General features: G+C 43.2%; 2 protein-coding genes across 4 annotated transcripts; both read right to left on the bottom strand.

The window, feature by feature from the left end:
• Positions 1 to 1,001: 1,001 nt before the first annotated feature.
• On the bottom strand, positions 1,002 to 16,701 carry LOC119660525 (trichohyalin). 3 transcript variants are annotated; one of them, XM_038069146.1, is made up of 7 exons: positions 16,063 to 16,701; positions 3,618 to 3,743; positions 3,298 to 3,555; positions 3,121 to 3,239; positions 2,810 to 2,882; positions 1,719 to 2,753; positions 1,002 to 1,363 (listed from the first exon to the last, which is right to left on the bottom strand). In XM_038069146.1, exons 1-7 carry the CDS (start codon positions 16,585 to 16,587, stop codon positions 1,238 to 1,240), a joined length of 2,262 nt encoding a protein of 753 aa, XP_037925074.1. In that variant the 5' UTR covers positions 16,588 to 16,701; the 3' UTR covers positions 1,002 to 1,237. The 3 variants fall into 3 exon arrangements, with proteins under 3 accessions (XP_037925074.1, XP_037925075.1, XP_037925076.1); XM_038069147.1 differs by having other exon boundaries at positions 3,121 to 3,236; XM_038069148.1 differs by lacking the exon at positions 16,063 to 16,701 and adding an exon at positions 9,711 to 10,016.
• A 4,316-nt stretch (positions 16,702 to 21,017) lies between these two features.
• On the bottom strand, positions 21,018 to 27,520 carry LOC119659653. The gene is made up of 3 exons (XM_038067860.1): positions 27,152 to 27,520; positions 27,030 to 27,083; positions 21,018 to 22,900 (listed from the first exon to the last, which is right to left on the bottom strand). Exons 1-3 carry the CDS (start codon positions 27,494 to 27,496, stop codon positions 21,371 to 21,373), a joined length of 1,929 nt encoding a protein of 642 aa, XP_037923788.1. The 5' UTR covers positions 27,497 to 27,520; the 3' UTR covers positions 21,018 to 21,370.
• Positions 27,521 to 27,725: the final 205 nt, after the last annotated feature.

Genomic DNA, 27,725 nt, shown 5'->3' with positions numbered 1-27,725 from the left:
GACAAGCGAATACCTAACAGGGTATTCAAAGGCACACTCGAAGGACGCCGCCCAGTGCGAAAGCCGCGCAAATGTTGGGAGGATTCAGGGAAGGTTGGGGTCAGTAAAAAGGTGCTGAAACTTTCGAACTGGAAGACGCGGTCGAAACGGCTGGATGGAGTCTATCCTGGAGATCAAGGGCTGATCTGGCCTGTCGCGTCATTAAAGCAGAAAATGAGTTTCGAGGCGGCACGGAATATCGTTCCATATACGCGGATTGGATATGAAGTAGCTAACTGGAACGTGTATCGATGGTTGCCTTCTGTATATAGTTTTCTTGTTGATGGTCCTTCCACAACGACCTGCAACTTAAGTTTTTTTTTATTAAGAAATCACAGATACGCGATACTGTCTGCCTGAAAGAATATCTTGAGTGACCGGAGACGACCTAGAGAAGGTAGGTATCCCAAAACTTATCAAGAAAAAAAATTAACATAATCGATCCGTCCGTCCGCAAATATTGGAGTTCCATCGAAGTGTTCCGTCGACACGCGCTTGCTTGTCACTTTGCTAGCCAGGCGTGGGGTGGGGTGTGTTGGTCCTTTGAATCATCATTAGCATCAATTTTCCTGATAGGACTATCGTGTTGCTAGTATGGTATGCTAACTTGATGCTAGATAATAAATACTGAAAGTTTGTTATAAATTTAATGTTGGGCTTCCTTTATATTGATATCTTCAACAGCTGCCCTGAGGAATCCTGAAGTACATAATAGGTTCGGCTGCAACTTATCTGCCTTCCTTATGTGATAGTCGATGAGGACACATTCATATTCTGGTTTGAGGTAAGGCGATGGGTTGATCCAATTGGTTTATTAACTCCAAGCTGTTAAAGGAGATGAGGAATAAAAACATAAAGCAACGGCGTTTCGTCTTCTCCGACATTCAAATTCCGGATCATATTCGTCGACCTCACGCTATAACAATGCCCCTAGCTCATAATACACAAACTAAACGACCGTAGTATTTTAGAAACTTTATCGAATAAAAATCTATTTAATAGACAACATGATACAAGTGGAAAAACATCTTCGAGTTAACAATATAAAAAATGGAATCTCGAGATTATACAATAAATGCAATAATAAAAAATCTGATACGGAATAAGACGAACTTTTCGCTTATACAACTACCGAGGACGTTACAACATATCACATGAAAAAGTCTAATGTATAATAGTTAATACTATGCTAGTATATCTACGTCTGATTTGTCGGATCTACGTCTAATTCTAATTTCTCAATTTGCAGTTGCTTCCTAAAGGCGCCAAGTTGGGTTAGAACTCCCGACGAGGGAGAGACTATGTTCTTTTGTACTGCCGGTATCTGAAAATAGGGAATTGAGGAAGATTTGATTTGTTAAATCAACACAATCATTCATTTCTAATAACGGGTAGAATTCCACGATGAATATATTTTTTTAAATAAAGGTGGACCGTAGTGCTGCCACTCAAGCTTTTAACAAGCGAGGGTAGTGTACTAACCCCTCTTGCCAATCACAAACATTAATGATTGCACCGAGATGCGAATCCGTGGTATAAAATTTAGATAGTGTGAGGCTGAGGTCTCATCCACTTTGACCACACTTGATCTTACCACCATCCATGCTATCACTTTCCAGCTCTCCAAACCATGACCTTCTTTAAAATTTAAAGGTAAAGAAGCATGAAAAAGTACTTACCTCCCATTTTTGTGCCAACTTCCTAATATTATCTGTCACCGGCTTTTTACTAACGACTTCCTCCCTAATTTTCGTGACTCTTTTCTTAGATGGCTCTCTAAGGAGCGGCATAGAACTTATCTTACTCTTTTGACTGTCTTGCTTAATACTGTTATTTTTCTTAGCGAAATTCAGTGATTTATTGCTTAAATCCCCATAATTTCTTAAATATTTCGATAGTCTACCATTTGTATTTCTTGCTATAACATAAATATTAGTTTCGTCTTCTCCAGGCGTTGCCCCATTGCTTCGACTTGATGTCATGATCAACTTAGGCTCGATCACTTTGCTTTCCGGATTGTAAGCCGTTAGGGGAGGAACCTTAGAAGTGTATGATTTTTCCACTACATAAGACGGGTGGGAGTTCTGCTTTTCGAGTTTGTAATCAAAATCTTTAATGTTTGCGCCATAGCTGATATCAAGCACTTTGAATGATCGATTCGAGTTAGTTTGACTTCGCCCGCTAGGATTTGTGGGTAGACTTCGTGTTGTGAGAGGAGTGTTGGTATCCAGTGTAACTTCTCCGCAGTAAGTGCAAACACTTCGCATGCAATCAACGCAATAGTTTCTCTGATGAAGACAATGGGGACAAGGTTTGGTTCTGGTTTTATTTGAGGCAAGAAATGGTCTTTGGCAATTTTTACATGAGGACAACTCATTTTCCTGACTATTGTTTTCAAGACTTTCATTGCTTTTGTAGTCGAGACGTCTGGACATTTTCACTCCGTTATTGTAAAATATGCAATCATCTGGTGAGAATTGTCCAGACGATTTGGGCATGGACAATTGATCAGATTCTGAATCGGATATGTCAAAGAAACTTTCACGGCTGTATTTATTGTAATCGGAACGCGATGAATTGCTGAAGTATTTGTAGACTTTGTTATCATCATTGGCAGTTTTTGGATTACGTCGTTCCAATAACTTAGCATCGTTACTCAGATTTTGTAGCAATTTCATGCGTAATGTTTGGTTTTGCTCAATGTTCAGTCGTACCTAGGAAAGCGAAAATATTTAACAAAGGCTCAGTGATAATTTCGAGCGTGGATTACCTTCTCCGCTTTAATCCTTTCTTTTTCAAGCTCATCCTCCAGTTGCATAGTTTTCAATTGCTCTTCTAATTTTCTAAAGAGAGATGATAGCATAATTTTTTAGTAAAGGATCGACACGTCACATGTAAAATAAAAGTGAATAAAGGTTTGAGTTTCGATGATAATTGGGAGCTACACCCACAACGCTGGTGTTATAGGAACCCCTTCCTACAAGTTTTGTAGTATATCTCATCGTAAACATCGCTACTCATCTAGATGCCATGACCCAACTCTAATCCAAACAAAAACTAAAGGAAAACTCAGGCACTTACTTGGCCAGTAACTCCTCCTCCAGCTTCTCACGTCTTTTCAACTCCTCAACTTCTTTGCGTTTCTCCTCGATCTGCCGAAGCAATTGTTTTTGATATTCAATTTTCTTCTTTCTCTCCTTCTAGAAAAACATGATAAATTTCGTACCTACATAAATTCCTAACCAAGAATCATCTTACCTCAGCGCTTTCTTTATTTCGATCGGAGATACCATCGCCATTTACTAAAGTATTGAGCGACGTATGCCTCAAATCTTGGAGTAACTTTCGCTTCGTGCTTTCTGGCTTGTCAGGATCATCTTCAATGTTTGTATCACTATTTTCGGGCGGTTTGTCTTCGACTTTTTCTTGATGATAGGTTGTTTCATATGGTTCAGGAGATGGAGCGACTTGATTGTTTTTTACGGGATTACGTTTAGGTTTTTCGCTTTCTGATATCTAAACAGGATTACCGATGAATGCGACTGAATATTATCTACAATTGTGGGATTTTGACTTACCCTTTTTAAATATTCTTGGTATTCACGCTGTCTATCTTTAGCTAAGTTTTGTCGTTTCTGGTCAAGAATATTGAAACTCGGAAAATACGAATAAAATGTGTCTGATATCCATTCTCCCATTGTTTCCTATTGTAAAATTTTATACATTTGTTAAATATCAAGAATTGAATTCGGATACTGTAATCAGAAGCCTAATTTCCCTGGTATATGAATAGCATGCTCAAATGACGACGTCCAACTGACGGTCCGTGAAAAAACCCCTCTACTACAAGTTTCTCGACGATAGAACGCTGCCCAACTGGCAAATTCACAAGAATGCCAACCGAGAAGCAAAGAAAACGATTGCTGTTATCCGAGATCCTGAGATGGCGAGAAAGATCTCTTTCGACACCCAATGCACACAGGATGTCGAATACGTCTGTTGCGTTGATAACGAAAACGAAAATATTTTATTATCCTCCACTTTCACTTCACTCATTGCCGACCCTAGGAGCAATTCCACCTGTCAGTCCCATTGGTGCTTTGAGGTGACAAGGAGGTAGACACCAGGTAGCAACCCTGTGTGGCTGAGGAGAGGCTCCACATGGTGGCATCGAGAACCGCTGTATTCACATGACGCAGAAAGTGAATGTTCCAAGGCCTTCGGTGACGAGAGTCGAGTCTGGACTTGAAGTGGTTTCGGCCACGAAGCCTCATCAGAGATTATCTGGTAGCATGTGAACCAAGATAGTCCTCTGAGTTCATATGCCTCAGGAGAATTCCTCAAGCATATGTTCTACGCTCGTTTATTCGCGTTTGGTCGCCTAGTGGGCGTTTCATGGGGGTTGTGGTTATGTCCACATCGCAGACAGAGTCCTTCGGGTCTTAAGCGTGGAGTTAGGATGTACAACTCCTGGCCATACTCCTTAGTTCGATAGAGGCTTTAGATAGGTCTTACATCCACATGCTGAGCTTGCCCTCAGGATGAAATGATTCAGTCCAGTTTTCCACAGCGGGGCTCTGATTATGGTCACAAAATGCATTCGTGTCTTAAGAAAACCGTGGGGTTAGGTCTACACGGCGGATGGCCATGTAAAACAACCAGGACGTAACTGTCACCGCCACTGAAGTCGAGGAAGTAATGAAACGAATGAAATCGGAAGAGGACCTGAGAACATCGCAACTTAGCTTTGGAAAGTGAAGAGCTGGGACTTAACATTGCGGCTCATTGAGTTCTTCCATCAGGTTTTTGAGGAAGGAAAGCACCACCGTTCCAGTATGGAAAAAAAAATTACCATACCATGAAGATTTTCTAATGCATTTCTGAAAACTGTGTTTGCGACGTCGTTCAAATAACCATGAACCGAACCTGGTTTTTCAAGAACTGCGGAACTATAGATACAGTACACCCTGCGCGATTACTCATGGTTTTTTTTACATTGCATTTCTGGATCTAGAAAAGGCGTTGGACCATATGCCACTCAAACTCATCTGATACGCTCTGCGGCGACACTCGTGTCGCTTTCGGTGTTCAAGTGTCTTTCAGCAAAGCCGATCTCGAGCAGTCTTAAACTGAATCTGAATAAAACAGAATTTTTGATGACTGACCGCAAGACACTATCTCTGTCAGTGGCAGTAACTTGCCCAGAGCTGAGCGATTCAAATATCACGGATCAATGTTATCAGCCAATGGTGAACTGCGTTACAAAATTGCTTCACGCACGCTGCATGTTAATTTGGAAGCCTCGTAACTCCATTCAGATCAGGCCTTTGAAAGATTGTTGAATAGGTGAGCTCCTCATCACCCAACATTTACTTTTGCAATGACAAACCTGGAGCCTGATTTTAGGGATCCATGGAAACTAATTCCAAACGAATCCAACTAACTTACGGGTTTTTTCAAATACGGGTTGAAATGCAAGTTCAAAGCTATGGAAAATGGTCGATTGTTGTTTACATTGACACCACTGAAGCCGCTTGTTAATAATTATTTTCGAGCAGATCGTTAACACAAAAGATATCCTCTTCAAAAGAAACTGTTCATATGAATTCGATTGGAAGATACCATAGCTTGGCTTCGTTGAGTTGAACCGGAAGATAACTAGCAGCTACTGGCTCACAAAAAAGATCAAAGTGAAGGATGCCATAAAGCGTGAATGTCCAGAATTGATCAATATCTGGTATTACTTGTCAATGCTTGAGGCCACAAATTCCCCTTGGTGGAAGTGGCCAAGCAACACGCGAGGAAGCTCGGATAGCGCGAATAACCACCACCAAATGTTACAGGTGCTTGACGATGGACACATGTTTGCAACTTGTCAGGGACCCGACAAGAGGACAGTATTCCGTAGATACCGAAGGTCAGGTAGATCACCAACCGAAGGCTTGGAATGAAAAAAAATTGCCTGGTGAAAGCGTTCCATACACTGCAGGTTCGGGATGGTGTCTTCAGGGCGGAACTAGAAAGGGCTAGGCCATGGCTAGCTTGATTCGCATCCTACAAATTGACATGCACCGGGTGCAGCCGCTCACGAGTTGCTAGCACAAAGCTGAACTAGTGCTAATTAGTAAACAACTGCGAATTAGCAAACGACATGAAATGGAGGCGGGAACTAGGCTCGTAGTTTCAAACACCGGATCCACGCCAACGTTGCGATGCTCAGGCTGCGAAAGACGCATACCTGACATAACTTTTTTGTCGGAATCTCTGGTACCGTTGGTAGACGGATGGCGGGTACACCGCGTTCGAAGCGGTTAACGCTATCTCTCGGGCTGCACCAACCCGGCACTCCCCTTGCGCGTGGAACGTCGTGATGATAAATATCGGGAAATTTCTCGAAGTTCTTGGAACAGGCAGAGTCGTGGTGGAACGGCGGAAATTGCCGACCTACCGAAGGAGTGTCACAAGTTCGCCGTTCAGCACAACCTTTACACGCTCGCGAGTAGACATGCGCTACAAAGGCAGAGTACATACCATGTCGGGATTAGCACAGGAACCCATCCTAGCACCGGACGTCTGGAACGCTATCTCCAGACGACATTATCAGAGAGATGCTGAGGAGATGGAGTAGATGGAAACGTATTGCGCATTACGTAGGAATTCTTCTTGTTACGAAGAAGATTGTGCTCGACCTGGAGGGACCGGATGGCAAATGAGTTCCGAGTTCCTTGAATTAGCAACTCCCGTCCTCCCCTTCCCTCCTGTTGGTGAAAGGAATTCTCTGATTTGAAGGCTCCGTAAGTCGGGAGAGCGGGAGGGCTGCGCAAATTCATCCCCACCAACTCGCAAATTCGTCCCCACGTACTCAAGGAGGCTGATTAGACCCGAGTCTGCAATGGGACTCATCTGAAGTAGCTCTTGCCAGAAGCCGAAAGTTATCTGGTACCCTTGAGAACATATGCTCCAGGAGATTTACTGGAGGATGTACTCTCGGCTCCTGGTGATTTGCGGTTGCCCTTCTTGTGGGAGTCTCATGATGGTGGTAGCTGTGCCCATATTGCGGCAGAGGTGTTAGAAAGGTCTCAGCTCCACTAGTATGACTGTTAAGCTTCCATTCAGTATAAACCAATACGGCTGTTCTAGCCACGGCGCGTTCTGATTATGCTTACTCGGCAGGAGCTCATGTTATACTCCCAGGACTTTTATGTGCTTATATTCGGAGGGCGAAGAGGCAGCCGGAGAACAATCCTATCGACCGAATAAACACCCAAGTGGCTAGGGAGAATTTCCCATTGACTTGCTGGTCGTGATGCAGTAGGGAAATACCCCAAAGTCTTGAGGGATTGGTCCCGAGATTCATCTAAAGTAACTCCGGCCACAAAGCCTCACCAGGTGTTATCTGGTAACATGGCAACCGGGATAGCCCTTCGAGTTCATGTCTCAAGAGAATTTCAGGGTTATGTGTTTTTAGGTCGGTTATTTACGGTTGGCTCCCTAATGGGAGTCTCACGGGGGCTATGGTTATATCCAAATCGCCGACAGAGCCCTTTGGTCCTTCCTTTCTCGTAAGATGGCATACGAAATCCTCAGAATTCCATGAGATTGTGATAATTTCCATGCAAACAAAATACATTCAAGTCCGCCTACGCGATTCCCCGGTACCTAGCCGCAACTTTGTACTAAGGGTCGGATTTGATGAGAATATTTTGACACAAATTGCCTATAATAAATAAAGTTGTATTGACCAGAACCCGTAAGTGAAATCTATTATGAATTCCCTCTCTGCTATAATTAAATGAGTGAAAGTAGCAATAATGACTCCATTGTGCACTAACGTCCACAATATTTGATTCCATAATTTAAATGCACATTAACAATTTATATTAATGAGGGTTCTTCAGAAATTGGACGGGCTGGAGGCTCATAACAAAGTTGCTTACATACAACTAAATGTCCTTCCCTCTTACGGAAAACAATCATCCACGATTCGTTCCAATTTCGCCCAAAGCCCATCATTACTTCCTCAGAATAAAAGCTAAACGATCCTCCTTGTTGATTGCCCATACAATTAGGTGTATATTCGTCCCTAATTATAAATTCGCAGCAAACATCAACTCCTAATCGGACATGTACAATTTGTTCATCATAATCATAATAAACTCATTGGCCTGCTTTATTTCATGGCAACTAATTTTGTCACGAGCCCCAGCAGATTAATACCCCCGGACCCCCAAATTTGACGGCAATACACGAGGATTTTTTAGCACATTTAATTGCCTAACCACCGTCACCATCGTCAAATTACTCCGGAACTTGGTGGCCAGCCTCATTTAAGGCTAATTTAGAAATCAATATATGGAATAAAGGGAAAAACAGGTGCAAAAGAGAATTCATATATTTGATTAGTGTAAAAGAGAACCGGCCTGGATGAGGGGATCATAAATAAATTCATAATTTTATTACGACAAGTTACGAATTTGCATGACATTTTTTTACCCCCGGGGCTCGGTTACCGCAGAGGTGAAATTACAGTGTCGTGATAATTAAATGTGCTCCCTGAACTTGCACTCTCTCGTGTCGTATCTCAGTTTAGATCACGCTAAAAGGCCAAAGCCCGATGAATATTATTTGGGTTATTGGAACTTGCGAGAGGTAATACTTTCTTTTCCTGAGGGGGGATTTATGGCAGTGATTTCATATTGTAGGTAGCAGGGAAGTGAGCAGTGTTTTGTATGGCTGGAATGGTATTTCTGATTCAGCTTTAATGGGGACTAATCTTATACTCGAGGTCATATATTATTGGAATTCTTGCCGGCATTGTACCGGCTTTAGAATGAATGACTTGTAGTAATCGGTTATTTGGTAAGTATAAAGGACTCAAAGGGTTTAGAAAGGGAAAAGCTACCCCCCAATAACTGCTGATAAACAAGCAATAATTGCTCATCAACTAAGTTATCAAAACTATCTCCTATTGCCTACCGTGTTATGACTGGGATTGGAGGTACATTTAAAAACACGACCGCGCTATTTGCTGTCAAGGTGATGGAAGGAAGCACATTGCATGTTGATGTTTAATTTTATCATCGAAATGGACGGAGGAAATTATATTTTGTCGCTTTGCAGTTGGGGCTATAAACAGTGCAACAGGATAGAATCAGGACCATTAACTTATTGGAGGCGTTTTCTACTTTGGAAAAAAGAAAGGAAGTCCGTAATTCGGGAACCAGTTGTTCCCTACACCATGACGAGAGGAACAACTAAGTCCACCCTCAGAAGGCTGTCCTGATTTTCGGTCAATCATATGAAATCTCTGGTCTTATATCATCTAAATTCCCTGTGAATATGGCCTTGACGGGCCCTTCTAAATTTCAAGAAAAGACAATTACAATCGAGTGATTTTAATGCGATGAAGGCATCAACTGGTTCCCGAAATACGTTATTTGCAATACAAAAATCTTTTTTAGCCCCAAAAGGGAACGTATTTTTTTAGGTGAAATTCCAGAACGCTTACGGCAAAGACCCTACATTTGCTATGCAAGCACCAATTAGCAGACAGTAAAACACATACACATGGTATTATTGTCATCACATATGTACATAGTTTCCTGGTATATAATTAAGAGGTGATGTATGCTCTAGCAACAAAGTATATATAATTGCCCTAATGTACTTACAGTGGGTAAGCAAACAGAAAGTGAAACAACATGTCACGCTTATTTCGACGTCAGAGTCTTTTACATTTTCACATTCGATTCCATAAATGTTTCATCACTTAATAATTCTATAAATCGACTTAAATAAATTATGGACGACAAACTTTAGTGGTTATTTCGTTTCTCTTTCCTTCTATGTGAATAAAAAGAATTGCAAGGACACGCACACGAACACTCACGATGTTATTATTGAATCACATAATTGTGTATTGTTGCTTGCGAGAGCCAATTATGGTATTGTGACCCGAGTAAGAAAGCAGGAACCTTTCTGGCGGAGTGTTCTCGAGACACTGAAACTTTATAAGACGGTGTACAGGGGAGCACCTGTCGGATGTTAAAAAGAGTTACATGGTAACTGGCATGCGATCGCAATCAGTCGCCCGGTTGAGGTGAACGAGTTTATGATGAAGAAGGATAAGGGACTTGTAGGAGTCCAGTAAGAAATGGAGTCGTTGGGGGATTTTAATCATTCTGTTGATTGAATAAATCATTCGATTATCGAACTGATTCGTTGTACAGTTTTTAGATTTCGTTCCAATGGATTGAGACTTGCATCAGTTGATACGCCTCCTTGACGCCAAACTTTTCAAAGTTGGTTAACCTTACTAGAAAATTTTAATTGAACTTGATAATATGCAAGGGCGGCTTGTTATTATGTAGCATGAAAGGTATCCTTCTAAAGCAACGGTGTGGGCAGTCTATAAGCTTTCCAATCTTTGTAATCGAAGAGCTCTACAAAGTACTTATTGGAAAAGGTATTCCACTACTTGATAGTTAAGTGAGAAGATAGACTAACTTTTTAGTTGGATTTGATTTTAGAAAAGGACATCAGTGAAAGATGACCTCATTGGAACGGAATATAGCTAACTATCTCTTTCTGGGGTTGATATGTGGCTTTCTCGCAGCCAAGGTCTAGGGAATGTGCAGACGGCAAAAAAACAAAGATCCCCGCTCAAAATGTAGGGACAAGGAAGAGTACATTTAAGATCAGCCTATCAGATGTCAGGAAGGACACAGACCTCGGTGGCGCAGGTGCTAAACGGTATCTGCGCTATCTGGAGGAAGGCTTGAAATCAAAAGAAGGCACATGACTGACATAAGCCTTCAGCATCTGAGCCAAGTAAGTGGGGAGCAGCAGAGATCAGCTCACAAGAGATGAACACTCCAAGGAGACCCAAACCCAAGAGGGGAATGAATGCTAACGCAGTAAAAAGCATTCGATAATCCATACTGCCTAAAGATTTTCTGGAGCAAATACTCAGTCGCGAGGAGCAAAAAATAATTGAGGACCTCATCGTCATCAGCCCTGTAAGTTAGGGTTTAAGAATACACTCAAACCCCTGATTATCATAAGAGACGACTACCAGGGATAGACATTTGTGGGATAGAAATTTGTGGGCTAGGAACCTGCAAATTTTCAAACTTGATTGTTACCGAAACTTCCACAACGCCTGGGATAGGGACTGACCTCACGGCTGCGATCTTTCGCTATCGAAAATAAACTATGATTGGTTTCTGGAAAATGGGCACCCTTTTCGACAATGGTAGCGAGGGTCCTCAGATTGTTCTTCTCCAACTTGAACTAGAATTCCAACGATATAAGCTGGACATTGTGGGTCTAACTGAAGTAAGATACAGGGACTCTGGAGAGTACTTCTCTCCCTCTTTCCACATTTAGGATAATTTGCTTTTGCACTCTGGAAGTCAAGGAATCCGGTGTCAGGTTGTTTCTGACGGCTACCGCTATCTTGACTTAGGAGCCGACTTCTAATAGATTTCTCACTTCAAGATTCCGGTCTAGTCTATTTACCAACGGAGACTTTCGATATATTGGAAAAGGATGCTTTCTACGAGCAATTACACGCAGTTTAGGAGAGGCTCCCTAAAGGTGACATTATGATCGTGATGAGTAATCTGAATGCCAAGGTGGGATCTGACAACACCTTTCTCGAACATGTGTTGGGGAAACACGGTCTTGGCGACCGTAACGATAATGGTGGAAGGTTCGTGGATTTTTGCAACTTCCACCGCCTCATCATTGGTGGCACATTGTTCACCCTTGCAAATCGACTACTTCGCAATCAACAGTAGATTTAGGAGTTGTCTCTTGGGTAAACGAAACAAGAGAAACCTCGAAAGCGATCACTATTTGATGGTTGCTTACGTTCGCTTGCGTGTTGCGGAGTTCAACACCAACCGCTTGTTGCTCGACAGTGGGAGAGCTATCTTGCTGATCGGACGGCAAATATACTAAGTAATCCTCTTGAGAATATCGATGAGCATTGGGTTGTCAAGGCGAGGTCCTTTCTCTTGTAGATAAAATTGATGAATGTAGGGCACATATACAATTATGACATTAGATATACAAAAGTTCAACTTGGACCTTAACTCAGGCGACAGACCAATCATCTTAATTGGCACATTAGCATATAGTCTATCTCCGCAAGTAATCCCGTTCAAGCTAACTCGATTCTGGAATCTATAGGTCTTTCTCCTTAAACATTGTTACCTATTGCAGTAAGAGACCTTAAACTTTTGGTAGGCCCATTTAGTAATAACAAACTTCCACGAATATGCAGAGACCACATGTCATTTCTCTATGAGGTTTGCCAAATATCTCTAATTCTCTCAAATGATCTTGTTCATATTTCATTAATTTTTCAAGAGAATGGTTTGAGGCAATATACTTAGTTCTACCTCAGCAAGATAAAAATAGAATGCTTAGATCAGGGGAAATAGAGAAATAAATAATATTTGGAGTCACTTTATTATATCAAAGTCTACCTGATCTCTTTTGGTAATAGCTTCCGAAACAAGTTAGATTAAAAGAATATCATGCAGCGACGTGCACTTCAGTGGACAGAGCAACGATTCTGTTGAACCATGAGCAAAGGCTCTGGAGGCATGGACGACTTCAGGACGTAAGCAATTAAGTCTGAACAAATAGGTTTATAGTGGGAAAAGTAAGCCGCTTTCATTTTTCTCATTGTCATTGACAATCAACCAGTTCCTTATTAGACGAGCCGTTGATTGCTAAAAATATGATCTGCAAAGCGGCTTACGCAAACTTATGGGTCACTAATTCCGGTAAGCGGTTATTAACCGAGAAATTTGGCTTTGGAATGACGATGTCCAAATGAAGGTAGAGTGCGAATCAAAAAATAAAGGAAGCGATCGGTACTGCAAGAAGGGGCGTTATAAGATCTGACTGACAGCGGAGCCATGGAAGCGGATCGATGAACGGTAAGCTTGAAGGCTTTACTGACCGTAGATTGAATGAAATCCCATCAGGAAATTTCAAAAATCATTCTGAGGGGACAATTCTTCTGAGGATCACAAAACTGATCCAGTTTAAGCATCGGCAGAGTCTTTAGATAGAGAAAAGATTCGTTTTAAACAATTCAGCCAGCCCAGTTCAGCCTTGTTAGCAGAAACACTAGGTATGTTTGCTGTTCTGAATCTTAAAGTACGTTCTGCCGACATCTTGTTAGTAATGCAAGTGAAAAACAATTTCTCTATAATAATTGTCCAATAAAAAACCTCTGTTATTGGTTTCGGTGAAGTCAAGCTCAATGATTATGTCGTTTCGTTTGCATTCGTGCTTGTGACTTATTCCTTAGGGAGCAGGCACAATGTAATGGATTGTAATGGGTAGCCCCACGTAGCCTCAATTCCGGAGAGACTGGATGGAGAAAGGTGGAACCTCGCACAAGGAGAAATCGGAAGAAAATACGACCAGAGGCTATTATCGTCTCCAAACGAGGTGAAGGGGGTTATACGTTCACATTCTCTAAGAGTAAAGGCAGACCCCGAATGCATCAATTTGGGGTTAGACACATTAGGCGGTTCCAGAGAAACGATCTTACCTTGGAAATCGATATAAGGACTAGTAGGCCGGAGAGGGAAGCCATATCGACAAGGACTGTGAAGCTGACCCAACTTGCTTACTGTGCTAAGGAAAGGAGAATGTGGCCCATCGGCACATTGCAAGCAGCAGCAGGTGCTTGAAATACGAGAGAGATGAAGTTGATACAAGTCAACCTCAATCATTGTCAAGCGGCGTCGGACTCAGTCTCGCAAACTATCCGCGAGAAAGACATCGATGTAACTATACTTAATGAGCCATTGGGTTAAAGACCAAACGGACCAAGCAGCGCTATGGGAGCATGAATTTATCAGAGCAAAAATAAAAGGAATCCACATATATAGCTGCTATGTTCTACCCATACCCCCTATACTTGCTGAGTAAAAGCAGGTGCTAAACACGCTGGTTCTGGACTCGAGAGAACATTGGCTGAAAATCATAATAGCGTACTGAACGTGGGCTCTTGACTGGGGCAGCCGGATAACGAACGTGAAAGGACGTGTTCTGCTCGAAGCATTCGCGAAGTCGTGGTACTCGTGAATGACCTTATACTCCTTCCTGGTGTCTACAGTGAGCCTAAACGCTTTAGCCAGTCGAGTTATTTGCTCAATGAGTGTGTAATACTTTCAGTAACCGAGCATCTGCGGGAAATATCTGGTAGGATCGGCAACAAAAAGATCCCAGGTTTATAAACAGAGCATTGAAGCTGGCAGTGAAGACAGGCCCGATGTCTTTGCTAATACCTTCAAGGCGCGCCTAAAAAAAGGTATATTCCCTGCTCGGTGGAAAAAGCAAGTGGGTGTTGCTTTCCAAGCGCAATAAGCCACCTGGAGATCCAGCATTTGTTGGATACAATGAGGAGATGATGGAACGAGCCATCTACAACAGAATGATACCCATCGTTGAAAGCAGCAATTGCTTGCCCGAGTGCCAGTATGGCTTTCGACAAGCTCACTTTACGATTGATACATTAAGTATGGTGGTAAATCCGGCGGAGGATCCGCTGGGTTCTGGCCGCTGCTGTGTCGTGTTGGTATTGACTATCAAAAATGCATCTAACTACGTCAACTGGAACCGAATTAAACGTCGGCTTGCATAGGTGTTTCCGCATAATTGGCGAGTCTGATTGAGAATTACCTCACAGAGACATTCTGTGGTACAGGAACGATGAGGGCCCCAAAGAGATCGTCACGGTGTGGGTGTACAAGGCTCGGCATTATGTCTCCTGCAGTGGAATGTCAATTTTAAGAGCATGCTTGCTCGTCCCGTCTTAGAAGAGGTTACGATTATCGGTTTTGCGGATGGCCAGGCTGTGGTTGTTAAGGCAAAATAATGTAGAGGTCTACGCGGCGGAGACAGTGACGGCGGATGAGAATATGGAAGCAATCTTAATAACGAACCGTGGAAAGAACTCTGTGAAAATTAAAGTCGGTGGACATAAGGTCGTCTCAAAGCCAGCGAGCAAATATTTGAGGGCAATGATTGATGCCAAAAAGAGCCTTGGGGAACATCCAGACTATGCACGACAAGGGCAACGGATATTAGCAGGCCGAAACAGGGTCAGAGTTGCTTCTAGCCGCAGTGGTGCGATCCAATTTTCTTCACACTTCACCTGTGTGGGCGGCAGCACTTCCAAAGTAACAGAAAAGGAAGCAGGTGAATTTGGTTTACCGGCTGATAGCTCTGTCGATTTACAGCCCTTTTTTTAGAATCACATTAGATAAGGCAGTACTGATCCGCATGGATATTCTGTTGAAAGAAAAGACGTATGGAGAAGCACATAGAGCACAGGAGTGTGGCATGACCTCTGGCGACTCAGATGGGACGAATCTACAAAGAGCCGCTGAACGCACAGGCACATTCCCCACATAAGGGTGTGCTTTGAGTGGAAACAGGGGGCGACTAACTACCACATTATTCAGTCCCTCTAGGGACACGATGGTGGCTACAGGCAGTATCCGCATCGCTTTGGGTTGAATGATTCACGGAATTGTCTTGGATTGCGATGCCATAACGGAAGGTCCAGGTCATATAATGTTTCACTGCCCAAGGTTCGCGACGGAAGAAATGAATCTAAACGAAGCGCTGGGAAAGAGCGTGAGCCTGAGTAATATAGCTGCCGAGGTGCTCAGGTCGTTACAGTTTTGTCCGCAAAGGAGGGAAATAGAAAGGAGCAATTAAAAGTAATACCTTAATGGTGGTTCCGAGGCTGATCCCTGAAAGAGCGGGGGTGCGAATCCAAGACCCGCCTGCTCTAACTCCGGTATTTGCGGGACTGAGCTGGGCAGACGTGTCTTCCCAAGATTTTTACACCTTCGTTTTCGTTCAATATCTAACAAATTGAGGTTCAAAACGAGGACAATATAAAGGAAATGAGGCAAACATGAATTGAAGTAAATGTAGATCTTCACTATTAATTACTTAAGGTCCAAGCAAACTTCCACTTACCTTCTCTGCATAGCGTGGAGAACTTGTTGCCGCCCGTTTTGCATTAACATTTGCTCGTTCCTTGTCAACTTTCGATCGATCCGAATCCTCTTCGTCATTGGATGTATTAGAAAAATCTGCAGGAGCTCGAGCCACCGACGATTTAGATCTCATTCTGTTGCACGGCGATAGTCCAATATTCCTGAGATTCTCCGTAAAATCCCTTGGCGAATTCGAAACAGAAAGAACCTTCTCACGACGGCTAAGTAGGTCAGCAGCAGGACATGGTTCTAGGCTCTTTTCTGCCTTCTGAATGTCACTGTTGTCAGCATTTGGAACTTGAATGGAAGCCTCTGTTTTGTGATCTAATTCATTTTGTGCAAGATTTTGGCTGTAAAGTTCCTTCTCATTGGAGAAAGCCTCCTCGTCATCCGCCCCAATCCGGGCGGTTTCATCTTTATTCAAACAGGCGCTGTGGAGACGCCTTTTTTCCGATTCTAGCTTTCTGCGCTCTTCTTGCAGATAACTCTCAAGATTATCATCCATTCCAGGTTGCACTAAATTAGGTTCCTTTCAACTATTAACATTTCACGGAAACAAACACTTTAAAATCACTCACAAACCAATTTACCGGTGGATTTTCACTGAACAGTTACCAAAACAAATGTCATGTTCTGAATGTACTTTCAAATTTTTGAAAGAAGGAATTTGTCTGGCCATATGGGGCTGAGAGGTGGTTGTCTGTACTGAAGTACTAGAACTGAAGGAATTTAGCGTATAAAGGGTGGAATTATTGTTGTTTTTTCTTTCAGTGAAACGGGGGAGCCCCAAATATTCCAGAGCCGTTATTTTGATTTAATCAAGTTAATTTTAACGGAATTGAATAAAACTGCTCTTCAGGGGTCTTGGAATTGGTTTGGGTACTGTTGGGGAGAGAGGGAGGTTATGGTGTATTTTTTCTTAACTAAATGTTGTAGTTTGGAAGCTGATGAAAGTTCAGAGGCATAAGGGAATCAGTTTCAGAAAAAAATAAAGATAGACCAGCGTAGATTGTGGGGAAAGATGACTGCACATAGCTATGGAAATAAATAGGACGTGCAAACTCTAATCTCTGTAGTTAAAGCTAAATCATAGAAACCTCGAAAATGGGAAACTGGAATGATAAAGCGAAGATATATCCGTTGGCATTCAGCTGTAAAAGATACAAAATATGTATGGATGCCGGATCAAAGACGATTACAGATTCTCAGGATATCAGATGCTTCCGTTTTTTTCTTTCTTTGGTTAAGGAGAATAGATTTGTAGAAACAACTGCACCAAAGCAAGCGGAAGAAAAGGGGAGAGTTAACGAGTAGCCAAACACAGACTTACTGAATCGCGACGTGAAGAGGGGACTTGGAAGGTATAAATTATTAAAGATTGAGGGAGGATTTACGAAGAACTCAGTAAGGCTGAAGGTGGTACAGAATGTGAAATCACAGGGGGCGGGCTGTTCACTGACTTGATAACGAATCGCTCTTACAAATCATTAAGAAAATTAGATGAACCGAAGAAACAATGACTGATTGGCGTTCAGAATCGGTATTACGTTGGTCCGACAACATCACCTTGGAGCTTTGATTTCGTATTGATGAATTGATACCACGATGTGAAATCTATATTTTAGAAAAAGCAGATGGTAGTATCCTTTTGATTTTGTGGATAAGTTTCTGTGATATAGTTTGGGGGTAAGTCATTGCTGATACCCCGTCAAACCCCTGCGCGGTGTTCAGAAAAAGGAGGAAACAGTAGCTTTTGTATTTCAAGCAATTTTAATAGCCGGACCCAAAGCCCGATTGTAAAAAGAGGAGGGATGGATGGCTTCAGTTTGAATAGCTGTACCCCTCCGCAGCATCTCAGGTGAGAAAGTGCAGGAACTTTGCAGTCATGCAGATTACTCACTGAGGAAGCTATCACTCCACCTGATAATTGGGGATAAAATGCATTTGGATTTTAAGGTCCGGGTACGGATAACCGGCGGGAGTCGTCTGACTTGGTGACTGAGTCGGGCTTACGTAATGGATAGCACGGCGTCAAAAAAGCTGATCGTGGGCCGGTTCGACGTCTAGGCGTCACGATGGCCAGGAGCATTGTTCCGCCTGCTGCAGCTGTTTCGCCAAAATCTGTGGCGACCACTTCAGCAGGTTCCCGTAGGAGGAGGTAAGGAAATGAACCTTTTCATCATCCGTTTCTACTACGAAATAGCGGCGGAGGGGGTACAACATCTTCCACCCCTTGTTTGCTCTGGATCGGGTGCAGAATTTCTGGTATAAGAAATTTACCAGTGTACACAATCGGTTGGCACACAACATAGATTAGGTCATGAGTCTTGGAATTTCCACCCTTCTTCACTGCGGGGATTACCTACATTATCCCTAAAAAGGACACAGTGCATCAACCCCCTACAAATTCATAACGTCTATCATTAGTGGAAGAGTCAATGTGCACCTCGAGACCAACAACATTCTTTCCGAGGAGCAGAAGGGCTGCCGAGTCGTATCAAGGGGCTGCAAAGAGCAACTTGGTAATTGTAGGATAAGCAACTAGAGGCCCAAGAAACCTCTTTAGTTCTTATATCGAATATGCCGAGGCTTTCGACAGCGTATCGCATATCTGGCGAATCGATATTCTACGTCTGTATTGCTCTTAAACTAATAAAGTTCTAGGTGACAGTCATGGAAGGGTGGCATACCATCTTATTAGTGCGTTCGTCTAAGGGTGCCAATAGCTCAGAGCCCATTTGCATACGGGGAGGCACCTTCCTGGGGGATTTGTTGATTCCCCTTTGGTTTTGCATGACACTGAACCCCCTTTCACGGCTACTGATTGATGTTCGAGGGCATGTTTTCGCAATGAAATATGGCCTACTTGCTAAGTGTGAGCTGACACACACTTGATACATTTAGATGCCATCAAGCTGTATGCTGGTACCTTAGAAGTCTGTTGCAAATAGTAGATATGTTTAGCCGTGATATTCTGATGGAATTTGGATTAGACAAGTGTCGAATCCAACCCATTCGCAAAGGTCATCACGAACCGCATGTCGAACATAGCATTGGTGACACACCACATCTAAGCTATGACCGTGATAGACTTATACAAGTATCTATCTATATATCTTTTGCAAGGAACCCATGCTCAAGTTGGTGATCTGAAGGATGCTCCACTGTCCGAATTCCTGCGGCGTGTAAAACTGATGCTGAAATCGCTGAATTCTCGGGGAAGAATAAAATCGGCGCACTGAATGTATTCGCTATCCCTCCACTGGCTTAAGCACTCGGAATATTGTCTCCTTTCTTCAACGAAGAATTTGTGCACTCTCTGCCTCTGGAAGATATGCTGAGATTCCTAAAAGCCTGCAAACGCTGCATGTCATTGGGTAGCCAATTTTAGGAGGTAGTACAATGAGCATAATAAAAGGCCCGAGTTTTTGGAACTGCGGCTCCTCCCACCAAACTTAGCCAAAAAAAGAAGCAAATTGAGGATATTAGACAACTACATTCTTGTTACTGCATGGCGCGGCACCTCCACATAGTCGCAACCAGAAACTCTGTACTCACTTTGATCTGCTAGTAAGCGAATGATCCATGCACGGAGGCTCATCTGAAGTGGTTTCGGCCACGAGACTTCACTAAAGTTAATCTGGAACAGTGGGAACTGGGGCGGGGGCCCCTTAGTGGGAGTTTCGTGGAAGTTGTGGTTACGTCCAAGCGGACAAGAGCATTTCAGACTTCAAGCGTGGAGTTGCGCTTACAAGTCGGGTACTATCCTGCTTAGTAGTAGAAATTTAAGCAGATCTTGGATCCACCAGTATGAATGCTGCGCCATGCACTCTGTGTAGATGGGTACTTATGTAAACGACGAGTACTCACGTAATACCACGTAATTGTAGTCATGCCAGGCACTTCACATTATATATGCTGTCGCGTGTAGTGTAGTCAAATAACGTGAGTCCGGGTGTTGGACAGCGTAGCTCTTAGGCTACAGTAACATCCCAGACGAAGTACCTAGCGAAGTTTGGGCACTCACAACGGGCTAAGCTACAAACAAGCCTAGTTTCAGGAGGAAATTTGCAGTGGACTTTCCAATCAAGACAGAATGGAGAACCGTCGGTGCGGAGGTATTCTCGGATACATGCAGCGTAACCGATTCACACTGTCTCTTAGGATTCGCCAGTATACTCCAAGCGGAAGTACTGACGGTACTGGCAGCCTGTCGATGGTTGGGTCATGGTCCGAACTTTAAGCATATCATAGTCACCCTGATCGAAAATAAAGCAGCCATTAGAGCTTTGTACTCAGAGGTGACATCCTCCAGGCTGGTGGGGCAGTGGAGAGATGCGTTGAACATAGAGAGGAATGAACAGGCTTGGAGGATTGGCCAGGCGGGGTTTTTCTCTTGGCAGTCCCTCGGTGGACACATTCAGCGTCTAGTTGGCGACTGTCAGGCGCGGAATTTACTTGCATTACTTAGCAGCCCCTTACTTCGAGCGAAAGCTCACTAACTGTGCCAAATCAAGGCATGTTTGGCCCGCCTATAACAAGACCTGACGAAAAGAGATTACGACGGTCTGCACGGAATACTGGCCTATAGCTAGTTTCGGCATAACCTATAATTTGCATTGCCGAAACTGTGGGGGAGGCGGAGAAGACCTCAGGCATTTGCTTCGCGATTGCCCAGCTCTAGCTAGAGCCAAGCTATGGACATTCTTTAAAGACCTCAAGGAGATATCTAACTGTATAGTGGGAGAGCTTTTACTTTTCGTGAATCATTTTGCCCTCCTTGCTCTTCCGCACACATACAACTTTCAGATTGGAGGGAGGTTTTGGACCTCATCTAAAATTGTTATCTTTGGGTATCTATTATTTTATCTGATAAAACCTTTTACCAGAACTATATTTTAGTTAAGTAGATTTTATCTTTTTAATTAAGTCCCATTTACAAATTCTAGTTATTTATTCGCAAAGTTTGGGTCTTATTTTCTTATTTCTAACTCGCTTACACGTTCGCAGACATACACAGAAACCACCAAAAAATGGTTCATAACAATTGATAACCAAATAGATAAGATAATAAATAAATTAGATTTGTGTAAACTATGCGTGCTCGAAGTTAGAGTAAATAAAATACTTCGGTTCAAGGTTACGCGCATGGGACGTCTATATAAATTGCCAACTTCCCGTTGGTCCTTTGACGCTCAATTTACAAACTGTATGCAAACATAAAATTTTACGCTTAAAACTCACATAAGTTTTCTTTTAAAAAAAAAGACACAAATTTTGACTACAAATTATACCCCTTCGACATTTTCTTCTGCATCCTCAAGATCATCTCCCTGCCCACTATCCGTGCTCACGGGGGGTTCGTCTTCATCGCTAGACTCCTCGTCCTCACTCCAATATTGATCTCGCAGCCAGGGGTGTGGCCTAATTCTTTGTGCTGGATTTCGTGCTGCGGCTGCTCGAGCCTCAGCAGCCCCGTCTTCCATGATAAATTCATTATAAGCATCGTAAATAAGATCTTCATTGCCAATCCTATCTGGATCTGCATTTACATTGGGTGGTTGTTGATGATTGTTGCCCGGTTGAATATGATGCCGTCGCCCAAAAACCTGTCGGTTTTCGGCAGGGACTTCGTGCTGGATGTTGTCGTTATTGTGGGGCTGCAAAAGGGGATTATCGCTGTCGCTTGATTCCGAGGGTGTACTGCTAATTTGTTGGTTTTCACCTGGGTTCGAAGCTGATGAGTCTTGAGAACTATTTTCTGGTTCAGCGCTACTAATAGGCTCATCTGATTTTACAGAGGCACCTTCCACTGAGTAACTATTAATCCCAAAAATTGATAAGTTGACAGAGGGATTAGAATCCGTGATACTGTAATCCCCAACTGGAGAACCTAAGATCTCCTTCGATTGTATTCCATCACTTCTCCATAGATCTCGGCTACATGAGGCGGTTTCTGGGGGACGCTCATTGCAATTAATCTGTTCAGTTGCAACCGAGGTGCATTCTTGTCTACTAGTGCTTGGTCCTAGGTTGTTTCCCAAAGGCATTTCTTTATGCGGCGAATATTGTTCGGCTTTTATATTCGCGAATTGTGATGTGCAATTTCCGAATAAAAACTGGATTTCACACCAGGTTTCAAACGCATTCGACTCAACGTTTTTTTGTATACTAACAACTCCTGTTAATATGTAATACTCCTTGAGGTACAGCTCAGTCACACAGATGTCTAAATTGGTGGAAGCTTCCTCCAAATACTTGTCTCGTAGATGATCAACAGTTGCTTTAAATTCAATGCGACTCGAATGATGATCAACAGGTGACACATCATATTCCCGGTTAATTTCAAGTTCTTCGATGAATTTCTCGATTCGAGGCTCAATTAATCCGGAAAGAGGCCTTGGCATATGATCACTTTTTCTCGTTGCGTCTTCTTCATCTCCGTCATAGCAGATTTCTTCTTGATCTTCTCCGTTGGAACTGATATCACTTTCGCTGCAACCGGGGTTATTTCTGGTATAGTTAAGTCCAAAACGACCATAATTTTGGTCGTTTCCGCTGTAACCATTATGACTCGCACCACCTTCATCAATGTCCATACCATCTCCGCTATAATTAGGACCATTATCGTCCTTTATGATATTGTTGTCACCGTGATGGGTGGTATTTGAGGTAATATTTTCGCTTTCATTTTCAACTTCACACCAGTTTCCGCGAATACGTTTATGAGGCCTTGGAAAATCAGGTTCTCCATTGTTAGGAGGTTCCACGCCATTCTCATTAAGGTGTCCGCTTCTTTTTCGCTTTAACTCATTCGACTGGAACGAATTTAAATAAGAGTTAGAATGGCTGAATGTTTTTTTATATAACATCCTGATTTCAAGTCTAGGCAAAGGAGGAGACTCTGAGGTAAGGCTCTGAGGTGTATTGCTGAGATAAGGGTAAGACCAAGCATAGGTTCCGAAGCCACTTTATCAACCGTAGTACTTTATATGGAACCAGCTTGTCAAAAAAAGGTCTATAAGAAGAAGCGCCTCAGTCAGTCCAAAGTAGCGATGGATATTTGGTGGGAATACTTTGAGCAGATATCAGAACAATTTCCGCAACTAGCTCTTCCGAAAGTAACGCCGATATTCGGAGCGAATCCACATTATCATCGCCACAAAAGTAATCAAGCGGATGACCCTGTGAAAAGAGGCGGGTCCTGGCGACATGGTAGCTGGGTTTTTAAAAGGAAAGGGACTCTATCTCCTTTCTTGCACACCTAGCGCTGAGACAGACGAGACCCTGGAACCGGGATAACTTTAACAGGTTTTTCGGTTCACAAGTTTCCAGAGGAAGCATGGGTCTTACTATCACTTCATATGTATATGCAATATATAGTACGTCCTTTCGTGCTGGTAAGGGAACGCTTGACGGATGACAGATCAGGAGATGTGCGTGCATGGGGAAACTTATGCTCAAGGTGGGCACAAGCACGGCCACCCGTGGTTAAAAATTAGCTATGGGGATACACGGAAATAAAACCAAACATGGAGTACCGGTGGTTTTTGACAGTGAGCAAGTGGGCTCCCGGCCGTCGATATCCAACGACCGAAGTTCTTCAGTGCTGGGGACCTTGGCTACTGAAACATCAAGTATTACAAATGCACGGAAGGAAGAACTGTTCCCATTGACGGACCCGTTTAGAAGAAGTTCGATTCTTCGTAGATCCCCAACCTTACAAGCACAAGCCCCCGTGAATGAAAATGTTACTCCCAAGGAGACGAGTATAGCCGGGAAGGACGAAATTATGGCGCCTAATTACCCCAGCGAACTTTATTGCACTTGGTAATGAAATCGTGGAGCTTTGCTTATTTATCAAGGAATGCCGGAGTGTTCATCAACGAAGGCATTCGATGAAGATGTGAGCCAGACAATACAAGTGACGCCCACTCAAAACTGGAACGGCTGAGCGAATCAGTAGGGCAGCAAACCCCTAACAGAAACAGGCCACGATTCCAGAGAGAGTGTGTGAACCTGCCAAGGAATTTGGAAGCCTGACAATACGAAAAAAGAGGGGTAGGAGTAGGATACGTCCGTAGGTTAGAATCATCTCCAAAATGGTTATACATTGGCATTCTCAAGGCTAGCAGACGGAAGATCTCCATAGTCTGTAAGGTCAGGGTAAAGAAGAAGTTTCGCGAGGTCTTGGAGAAGTAATTCGATCTGATCGGAATCAGTGGTGAACCGCTGCGGAGAGACTATGCAATCGCCATCAGCAGCCTACCAATGGAGGTTGCACTCAAACTATTGGCAGCAGGGAGAGTAAGAATGGGCTGCTTATGTGTCGTCTTTGGGAGCACGTGGCATTGAAACGGTGCCTTAGTCGCCTTGGGTTCGGTCACATCGCGAAGGTATGCATCAGTTCAAATAACAGGACGATACCGAGCGGAAGGCCACATCAGCAAGGACTGTGAAGTAGACCCGAATTGCCCACTGCGCAAAGGGAAGAAAGGTTTGGATTACGGGCACCTTGTAGGCAGCGGCAGATTTCCGGAATATAAGGGAGCACTTAACGCAAATCGCAGATTAGGTTGGTACAATACAGACAATTAGTCAGCCATATTGAAAGCACGGTGGTAGCATTTGGGTCAAGGATCAAACGGGCCAAGTAGCGCGGAGAACAAGCCAGGAAATATTGGAGCATTCGGAGGAAGGCTTCACCAGAGCGAAAGTGAAAGGAGTTCACATATACAACTGATATGCTCCATCCAGCGCTACACTACTAAATAAGTGCTCTGGTTTTGGATGCAAGAAGACACTGGCTGATAGTCAAAGTCATCTTAATACCTGGGAACTTTGAAGGAAATGTTCTGCTAGAAGCATTCGCGATTGTTAGGACCTCATGAACTTTTAGAGGGGTCTATAGTGAACGTGCGCTTTAATCAAAGGAGTTTCGTGACAAATTAGTAAGGATTACACTCACAGTGACCACCAAGTAATCTGCATGGAGATCAAGGACGAATTGATTGAATTCGGTGGGTTGGCGAGTTCGACGACGACAGCTTTCGAGGGAGACACGTTTTCTGCGCCATCAAATGGCGCAGAGAACGTGTCCCTGAATGGTAGGACTATATAAAAAGTCACCTAGATTACCCAATGGGTGGCGAAAGTATCCGATGCTACTATGGCCGGAAGTCGACTACTCCCCAGCAGGCAACCCAAATACTGGTAAAATAACGAAATCGCAAGTTTACAAGCTTAACGTTTCCGGGCAAGGACGCTTTACCAGAGGCTTGGGAGAAAACCCGGTGGCGGCGATCGAGAAGAGACACATAGTAACTGGGGGGCCGCTTAAAGGAAGCGATTCGCAAAAGCAAAGGGAACTGCTTCAAACAATTGTGAGAAGATGGTAATATAAACCCTTGGGACGGGGTTGTGAAAAAGCTGCGAAAATCACTCCAAGTGTCCTGTCCGCGCCTTCTGGGAGAATTTTTTTCCACTCTGTTTCCTCATGACGAAAATAGCGGATATCAAACGATCGATGGTCCAGTTCAACGAAGACTTGCCTCCTGTAACTGAGGAGGAGCTACGAGAAATATGTGATAAGTTCGGTGATAACAAGGCCCTAGTTTTGGGGGCATCCCTAACAGAGCTTTGAAGCTCGCAGTGATGACTAGGCACACCTTTCCGCTAATACCTTTTAGGCACGATGCCTAAAAGAAGGAATATTCCCTGCTAAGTGGAAAAAGCAGAAGTTGGTGTTGCTTTTCGGAGTGGGAGCAGACGTGTCTCTCTTAGATTTTCCATCTCAGTGTACGAACAAAAGAAAGACGGGAGAGCAGGTGACAGATAGTAACAAACCAATTTCTGTGGAGCAGGTTAGGGCGGTCGTTGTGAAAGCACGAATTGCTGGATCCCGCTTAGCTTTGAGATTGTCTTTTGCACGAGCGAGGAATCTTTTGCAAAGGGTAAATAAGAAGCCAGAATACTGAGAACTGGAGAAAAATTGAAGATTTCCGAAGTAACCTTTAGAAAGCTTTTCGGTGAAGCAAATGAGAATGTTGCAGACAGTTGCGATTTAAGGCTTACACGAACTCGTGTTTACAAAGTTGAAATGAACAAGATACTTGGGGAAAAAATCACCTAAAATAATGTTCTTGCGGCCTTCGTTGACGATAAATATAATCTTAAGTAAAGGTTTGGCAGTGCATTTAGTTGGCTTCTTAGACTATTATCACGTAATTTAGAAACTCGTTTGAATCGTCCACTTGGAAAGACAGAAGCTTTTCTTGCTTCCGAAGATCCTAAAGCCACCCAGAGTATCTCTTCATATCGCCCTACCCGCTTCAATTCGGAATCCAGCATACTGCAAGTTGCACTGTGGGCAGCATCGGGAGGGAAAAACTTTGTGAACAAATCAAGCGACGCTCGATTCCTCCAACTTGAGGACTTAGTCTTTCAACTTGGGACTAGAGTCCCATGGAAGAAATTCATAGGATTCCTCGAATACTTTACTAGTAGAGCTCGTTTCAGTCCGAAATTTTCGATGTACCTTAAAGAGGCTCCCATCAGAAGTGGTAATCAAGAAATATAAAATTTACTCTTTGGTTCTGATTACTGGGCGACTATAGAAGACAATTAAGGACGCCTGGCGTAATCCCAAATGATCTCATCCCAAATTAGGATATCCGCGATCGATATGGGATGGTACCGAACGTGGAAAAATTATGAGAGATTTTCCATGGTATGGACATCCAGATCAAGACCGTGCAAAAGGACGTAATCCATCAAGACGAGCCGCTGCTTGAGCTCATTTTATTTGAGTAAATTATAGCTGGAAATATGCGACAAATCTTCTGAAAACAGAAGAGATGTGATATGTTAAACCACAGGCGATAGAAGCTTCTCTACCTAAAAATTGCAGAATACTTTACGAACAAATATTTAATACTATATTCATACCTTCACCCCGGAACCTTGGTTTTCCTTTCCGCTCCCGTTGGAGTCATCAGTATCCTGCGCGAAATAATAAAGTTCTTCTAATTTGCCTACCTCCATCAAATTGCATCTTTCATCTGTCTTACCAAATTAATTACTTGATCCCCATCGTCGGAATCGTTGCAAATTTCATCGAAAAACCTCAATCGATTAAAACACCACAATTCCGGCTTGTACTCGGCTCCATTCTTCTGCGCTTCTTTCACTAACCTCCTTTGTTGAAGATATTGCTTCCGAAGACGTCCTATTTGATCCTGAATTAGATCTACGGTTATATCGGGCTTCTGAGGGCGCAGTTGCTCACAGATGTCGTGAAGTTTCCTTTGTCGTTCCTCGAACGTGAAGTAGACAGCCTTATGCACGTTAAAAAGGCACGGATGGAGCTGATACACTTTGAGGAGAGCCAACACTTGACCACGAGTCCAAGACATCTCCGAATATTGTTTATTATTTTCTTAAGAGGATGACTGATTTGAAATGTTGAACGACTCCAGTTCGCTCGAGCGGAATGAGGGGACAAAGATTTCCCAGGTCGAAATATGTCATTTTCTGAAAATTCACCGTTATGAACGGAATTATTTTATAGCTTGGATTACGTATACAGCGTGAAGTGTTTTGCAGTGGAAGGAATGGTGCAGATGTCGACGACTGTGGGATCGG

The sequence above is a fragment of the Hermetia illucens genome, chromosome 6 (assembly GCF_905115235.1).
Source record: "Hermetia illucens chromosome 6, iHerIll2.2.curated.20191125, whole genome shotgun sequence".
In the NCBI taxonomy this organism is placed as follows: domain Eukaryota; kingdom Metazoa; phylum Arthropoda; class Insecta; order Diptera; family Stratiomyidae; genus Hermetia; species Hermetia illucens.
Note: the sequence above shows the minus strand (reverse complement) of the source record. Positions and strands in the feature narration are given on the sequence as shown.

Bases quoted from the DNA above. Each gene is read 5' to 3' on its own strand.
- LOC119660525 (XM_038069146.1), bottom strand. From the start codon at position 16,587: ATGGATGATAATCTTGAGAGTTATCTGCAAGAAGAGCGCAGAAAGCTA. The intron at 2,883-3,120 runs GTAAGTGCCTGA...ATCTCTCTTTAG, and splicing joins GAGGAGGAGTTACTGGCCAA to AAAATTAGAAGAGCAATTGA. The intron at 2,754-2,809 runs GTAATCCACGCT...TCGCTTTCCTAG, and splicing joins AAAGGATTAAAGCGGAGAAG to GTACGACTGAACATTGAGCA.
- LOC119659653 (XM_038067860.1), bottom strand. From the start codon at position 27,496: ATGTCTTGGACTCGTGGTCAAGTGTTGGCTCTCCTCAAAGTGTATCAG. The intron at 27,084-27,151 runs GTAAGACAGATG...TATTTCGCGCAG, and splicing joins GGGATCAAGTAATTAATTTG to GATACTGATGACTCCAACGG. The intron at 22,901-27,029 runs GTATGAATATAG...AATTCGTTCCAG, and splicing joins ACCAAGGTTCCGGGGTGAAG to TCGAATGAGTTAAAGCGAAA.